The 7,242-nt window shown below is 34.9% G+C and overlaps 1 protein-coding gene across 1 annotated transcript; it reads right to left on the reverse strand.

Moving 5' to 3' along the window:
* Positions 1-1,477: 1,477 nt before the first annotated feature.
* Positions 1,478-7,010, reverse strand: HELRODRAFT_170789 (hypothetical protein; the record flags this gene model as incomplete). The annotated part of the gene is made up of 5 exons (XM_009016622.1): positions 1,478-2,155; positions 3,352-3,580; positions 4,290-4,859; positions 6,399-6,494; positions 6,979-7,010. 5 exons carry the CDS (start codon positions 7,008-7,010, stop codon positions 1,478-1,480), a joined length of 1,605 nt encoding a protein of 534 aa, XP_009014870.1.
* Positions 7,011-7,242: the final 232 nt, after the last annotated feature.

The following is a 7,242-nucleotide window of genomic DNA, read 5'->3' on the forward strand; positions in this document are numbered from 1 at the left end:
GAATACCAATTTTATTTATTATTTACAAATAATTTCGTATAGCGCCGAGTCAGACATTTTTGTTTGATAGAAATTTTTTTAATAAGAAACGTGATAGTCTATCTATCTAATGATGATTTTGTTTTTTCTAAAATGCTTTAGTTCACGCTCAGCTGGTGTTTGGGTCCAAGTTTGGTGTCCATATAGGAAGGGACTAATACAACAAAAGAGATTAAAGAAGTTTGGATGAGAGTGACAAAAGTGCAGAAAATTGTAAAAACTTGGATCTTCCACTCCTCTATTTTGTAGGTCTAGAAAGAACCAAATGACCTGATTCTAGTTTACCGAATAGTTCACAACCTGGTGCGCCTAACGATTTGCCCAGTTTCGATCAAATGTCAACATCAGAGGTTATCATTTCAGTCTACGCACCATTTAGTAAGTATTTCTATTCGACCTGTGTAGTTCAGTCCTGGAATGATTAGCCAAACGACGTTGTTGATGCACCAACTCTTGGGACTTTTAAAATTAAATAAGACGCTTCTTATGCTGACGAAGAATTTAATACACTTTGATATGTCTGAAATTTTATTTGTATTTCTTAATTTATGAACTTGATATTACTTGATGCTAAATTGAACTTTTCTTCATACATATTCGTAATTGTACCAAAATGACCTATATGATTTTACGGAAACGATTGATCAACTGATATAATAAATGTCAATTTATTTACAGCCGTAAAGCATTAGAGTTTAAACAAAATAATCTACCCAAGCAAGCTAAAAAATATTGTTGAAAATTAAGCTTGCCATTCGATTATGTGGTTAGCTGCCATCTATCATCTTTCGTAATTATATGTTGGATAATTTTTTGGCAGCAATTTAACTGAAAGCTTTGCTCAACGTAAATTATAAAAAAATGTCCATAATTTTTGAAAATTTGTTATAGGAGAATATTTAATATTTGCTCTACTAAAGTGATTGATGATCTGTTCACTTGCCTCGTGCCCACTGAAAAAACAATTTTTAAGGACTGCAGTGTTTTTTGCTTAAAATGTTATTGCTTATCTTTTGTACATCTTATATGCGAAATTATATTATTACATCGTAAATTTCACAAGCTTATGAGTTTGAAAATCTAATTATTTTGGTCTGTTGAAATGCTTCAAGTAAATGTAAGTATAACTTATTTCATAATTTTTAACGAATGTCATTTTGGTGAATTAGTAACACGGGAAGTTTAAACAAAACAACTATTTTGTTTTTTCATTCATCCAGTCAATTTGTTTTATTTCTAATCAAATTTCTAATGTAAATCTAAATAAAAATTGAAAAAATACTTTAAACATGATATCGTTTAAACTGAAATAATATAAATGTATAAAATGGTCACGGTCTTCAATGGTAAACGATTTTAAAAACTTCAATGAAAATGCGTCACGTAACGAAAAGAAAAATTTTTGGCTTCTAAACCTACAGAAAATTAATTATTTAAACTAAAAAATATTGGTCTGTCTACGCCAGAGAGGAAATGAGGATGACCTTGAGCCGCTGTCATCTTGACATTGAACTCCCTTGACCGCTTTGCATTTGTGAGGTCGAGAAATTGTTGAGGTAGTTGATTTTTGTTGCTGCGAATTTTCTGAGCGTCGATCGGCCAACGTGTGATATTGCCTTTGCTGTTGCTGTTGCTGTAATCGTAGTTTTTGTTGAAATTGATGTGGCTGCGTTGTTCGATACTGCCGACGTTTCTGCGTCAAGTGCATTCTACTATCCGACCTTTCGCTGTCGATGCTGTCGTAAGCAACTTTCGGAAACTGATGTCGTTCGAAGTAGTTTGTGGCAAAGTGATGGGGATGTGTGGAGTGGTAATCGTGGAAATGATGGTGATGATGGTAGGGGTGGGAGAGGCAAGGAGGCATTTGGAAGAGCTGGTGCTCCTCTTTGTCCTGAAAATAATTGTTGGCAAAATCAAACTCGTCGATTCTATCGTCGAAAAAGTTTGAATTTCTGATACGTTGGAGTTGGTCGGCAGAGTTTGAGGTCGTTGGCAGGGAATCCAAACTTCTCGAGAATTCAGCTGCCGTCGTTGTGGTTGCTGTAGTGATTGGAGCTTCCACGTTGTTGTTGGAGCTTTTTACGGCCGCTGACGACGATTCTTGAGCATCATCAGACTGTTTTGTTAATATAAAAACGATCAATTTTATTTACGTTTGAAAAAAATAATATAAACATTTATGAACAGAAATTTATCCAGTTTGTATTAAGATAGAACATGTAACGAGGCATAACAAATACTGCCTACAAATAGATTAAATCTTTGTATGTACTTCTCGTACTCGGCTTCATTCAAAAATTTAATATCAGAGGTTTCAAACGTAAGAACGGCAGTGCCGCAGAGCTCAGTTTTTGCACCCGTTCTCTTCCTACTGTACAAGACTGACAGCTAAAGTCAAATCTTTTAGTTTCAGCTGTCACGCGTTTGCGGATGATATTCAGGTGATGGTTACTAGTCATCCGGCCTTGTTCACATATGAGGTCGATAAATTTGTTAGATGTTGTTTACCAAAGGTTGCGTGTTCAATGTCATCAAACTCGTTTAAATTTAAGCATTTAAATTTGTTAAAGTTGCCAAAAATTTGCAGCTGTTTCAAGCCATTTCAGTTGAATTTTTGGTGGGTCAAATTGGAAATAAATTTTTTAAATAAATATCGTGGCCTCACAAAGACCCATTTTTTTGTTTTGGTTAAAGAATAAATTTTTTAGCTTTATTTTGCCTCGTCCGTACCGCTCGCAAGATTAATGGTTTCGTGACCTATGACCTGATACAAATTAGCGAAAAAAATGTTGTGTTTTTTGCTCCAAGTAGATCTTTTTGGGTGACTGGTTATTTATCAAGTCAGTGCCATCTCATTTCAATTCCTCAGAATGAGTGTGTTAAACACTGGCGCATAATGTACATTCATCCATAAAGAAATAACTTAGAATGAAACGCCCATGCGATTACATGCGCAGGTATGAACAAGAATTGTAAACAAAATGTTGTAAGAATAATAGTTTCTTTCCGATCGGCGTTGAAAGTATTCATCGTTCACGGGCGGTTAATTCCTGGCGCGTGGCTCCATTCATGTGTGGCCCGACAATTGTGAGCCGCTGATGCGAGCAGAACATTCACGACCAACCAAACGTAACCATCGACAGTTAGGTTTTTGTTTTTACGATCCATTGTTATAGCTGAACGTTCAATAGGCTTCTTTCGTTTTGTTGTATTTCAAATTTTTATCCTTAAATTTATGTTTGTGGATGAAAATATGAATAAACTAATTTGTGCATCGAACTGTTTGCATTTACATGTTTAGGTAATACTTACTTCCATTTCATCGAGAAGTGACTGTCGCAACTTCATCTTGTAGTAATGCAGAGAGCTGCACAGGACGATCAACAACAAAATGAAACAGTGCAACATGCAGAGTCCAATCGTGAAACTGGCAACACCACTTTTCATGTCGCTGGTGTCATCATCACTATCACCAACATCATCTTCGTCATCATCTTCATCATCCCGATGTGGATGGCTGGGTGCAGCTGATGAAGACCATCTGCTCAGTTCCAATGGTGAATTGTGGAATGAACAAATTATGGAATTGTTAACAAGAGGGGCTGAATATATGATAAATAAAAAAATGACAAACGATTCAATAAACTAAGAATTAAAATGTGACTGAGTGAATGAATGAATGAATGAATGAATGAGTGAGTGAATGAATGAATGAATGAATGAATGAATGAATGAATGAATGAATGAATGAATGAATGAATGAATGAATGAATGAATGAATGAATGAATGAATGAATGAATGAATGAATGAATGAATGAATGAATGAATGAATGAATGAATGAACAAACAAATGAAAAAGTTATTAGAGAAAGTTGAATGAAAAGATTAATACCTTTATGAACATGTAAATAAATATATTAGTTAATAAACGATTGGACATACAAAAAAAGACACAATGGATGTATTTGGACAGGCAAATAAAATCGAACAAATGATCATAAAAATTGAAACGAATTTTTCATTTGTCTCCAAAGCTTAACAGTTAAGTGGAAACCATTGTTTTCTTCTTCTTCCTTTGCCCAAGCGTTTTTTTGCAGTTCACAATTTTATAAAATTTTTTCGGTACTTTACAAACCTCACAATTTCAGCATAATTTATTTAAATAACAAAACTCTTTTTTTGTTTTGCATTTTCTTGAAAATGAATGTTTGGTTTCATTTTCATCGGTGGACAAAAAAGTTGCACCTACCTTCTATTCAGTTCTTGTAACGTTCCTTTGGCTGCGAGGCTTTCAACAGCGGAATGTAACGATTGTTTGAAGGGGAAGGATGAATGGAAAGCCATTGATAAGGAAATCACATCCATGCTAAGACCTGGAAATTTTAATTCGTTCAACGCCAGACGAACATTGTTTGAATCTTCAATGTCGTCAATATGTTGTGGTTGTAGTGGTGGTGGTTGTTGTTGTTGTGGTTGATGGCTTGAAGTTTTACTCAACTGCTGTTTGTTGAAATGTTCAGCCGCCATGGAGTGCCACAAAAGAATGATATTAACGCTGTCACCCTTCCTGCTACCATCATTTTCGAGGTCGGCCGATTTCGAGAAGAACCATTCGAGAAGTCTGGGCGGGGAGTTGCTGACAGGCTTGCCGCTCTTTATGCCACCATGTATCGTTTTCAGTGTTTGAAATAAATAATTATCATCTGACAGTTTATCTAAATAAATAATTTTACTCGATGAAGATAATTTGACCCAAGCTTTTTCATTTTCATCGTTTTGTTTATGAGAGGAGGATGGTGAGAAGGAGGAATATAGGGAGCTGGGTGGTGGCGTGGAAAACTGTGATTGGAATTGTTTCTTAAATAAATGTTCCATGATACTCTTGGATGGAACAATCAACAAAGTTTTGTTCTCCATCAAAAAATATTTTTCCACAAACGTTGAAAACTTTGATTGGTCAATTTCGATGCTTTCCCGTCGCTCATATTGCCGATGGTGAGGTAGATGATGATGGTGGTGAGTGGGATGATGCTGGTTGTCGTAATGATATTGCTCCTCCTCTTGATGATGATGGTGATGATGATAATTTTGTTGGTAGTGTTGAGCTGATATGAAAGTCTGTGTTAACAGCGAAGCGAGGCTCGACGCGTAGCAAACTGTTACCAGCAACGATAAGCACCTGTTGAATATGAAAATATTTTCACTTTCCTTGCAAATGAAAAACTTGAAAACTGCGAAATGAATTTGCGAAATTAAAAAGCAATAAGGATTGCGTTATTTTCAGGCTATTCTGATTACGTCTGTGTGTCCATTTATGTCTGTGTGTTCGTTTTTATGGATAGATTTTTGTTACCAAATTTTTGTATAAGATATTTTCAATGTGTGTAAGTTTTGTTTGAGCTTATATAATAATGAAATGTTTTTTGTGCGATTGAAAAGTTGACGACAGCTCCATTCATTTTGACGTTTTATACATTTCTTAATGGTACTGTCAGTATTTGAAGTTGGTGATGTTTTTGTTGTAGCCAAGCGTTAACTGCATGTTGTGAGGGTTGTTGTCGTTGTTCAGGTGCGTGCTTCTCACCAGCCTTGGAATGTTTCGTTTATTGCGCGGTTAAGTTATTCAAAATCAGAATATACAACATCAAATTTTTATAAAACATGTTAAAATTAATTTTCTGGAATATTTTAATTTATTTTGATATTTCCTTGGGGAACCGGGTCTCTGGACGCAAAACGAAGATTGATTGATTTTAATTTATTTTGATAGACAATTGTTGTCAGTAAGTCGATAAAATTTATTTTGAGTACATATAAAAACCAACTGACTGGAACGTACTTATACTCAAACACAAACTTATACTTATTCTTCACACACGCACACACACACATTACACACACGCGCACACACACACACACGCAGTAACACACACACACACTCACTGAAGCGCCTTAGCAGGTTTTTACGTAATATAATCACGTTGTCATGTTTTGACAATTTTTCTGCAGCGGGTAGGCGTGCAATGTTTTTTTAAACTGCGCGCGTAACATCGGATTCTCTGTTTGAAGACGTATCTCAAGTGAATGGTAACATGGTACGCGCATATCTGTATAATGATCGTGCGTAGCTGTACATAAAGCTGTAGTACATAAGTATGTGAATGTGCTTGTATTTCAGATGGGAATGGTTTTACCTGTAAATGTATGTGTGTACGTGTAAATTTGTGTAGGCGTAAACATATCAATATATAGGGTTAATATCAACAAATGGGGTAGGGTAGGTAGATAGATAGGTACGTAGGTAAGTAGATAGGTAGGTAGATAGGGGGTAGATAGGGGGGGGTGCGTATTTAGTTACCTTAATGTGAGGCTGAATATTTTTCCTCCCTTGGTACGGTGCATGATGCGAATCGGGGAGTTTAAATCTCTCAATGTTATCATTGTAGCCACTATCCTGATGATGATTGAGATAATAATAATGATGATGATAATGATGATGATGATGTTGATGATGATAGTGCTGAATATGGTGCTGGTCTAGAAATAATGTTAATGGATGTGTTGTTGTTGTTGTTGATGATGTTACCGGTGATAACGATGATGACAATTGTATGGAAGATGATGATGCAATGATGATGAAGACCAGGATTTTTACAACTGCAAGGATAAAATGACGTAATGATGATGTGAATGATGACAAAGATGATGAACGATTTGTATGGTTGCACTTTGAAGTTTAGATCATTTTACCGAAATTGGATTTGATGATGTAGTAGTTGGAACGGTGTTGTCATTTTATTAGTGGTGAGGCATCATCATCGTCATTATTATTATTTATTATTATTAATTAATTAATTAATTAATTATTAATATTATTATTATTAGAAAATGTGTAACGCGTTTTTATTTAAATAAATTTTTAAGCGTAAGGTAATTACGTTTCAATGCAAAGTTTAAAAAATTTGTACATGTTTAGTTAGCAAAAGTTGGAATGTTGTCAAAGTTATTATTAACGCTGTCTGTGGTATTGGAGAAAATAAAAACATCCTAAAATAAAACTAATTCATTGGCTGATGTAGTAAAAGTGACAACATAATGATGCCTTTAAAAGAAGGATCCGCTGTGGAAATAAAAATTAATTGCTACCAAATTTAATTGCAGCAGTTACAACATTTCAAATTATCGGGAATGGATGCTTAGAA

Source organism: Helobdella robusta, assembly GCF_000326865.2.
Source record: "Helobdella robusta unplaced genomic scaffold HELROscaffold_19, whole genome shotgun sequence".
NCBI lineage: Eukaryota > Metazoa > Annelida > Clitellata > Rhynchobdellida > Glossiphoniidae > Helobdella > Helobdella robusta.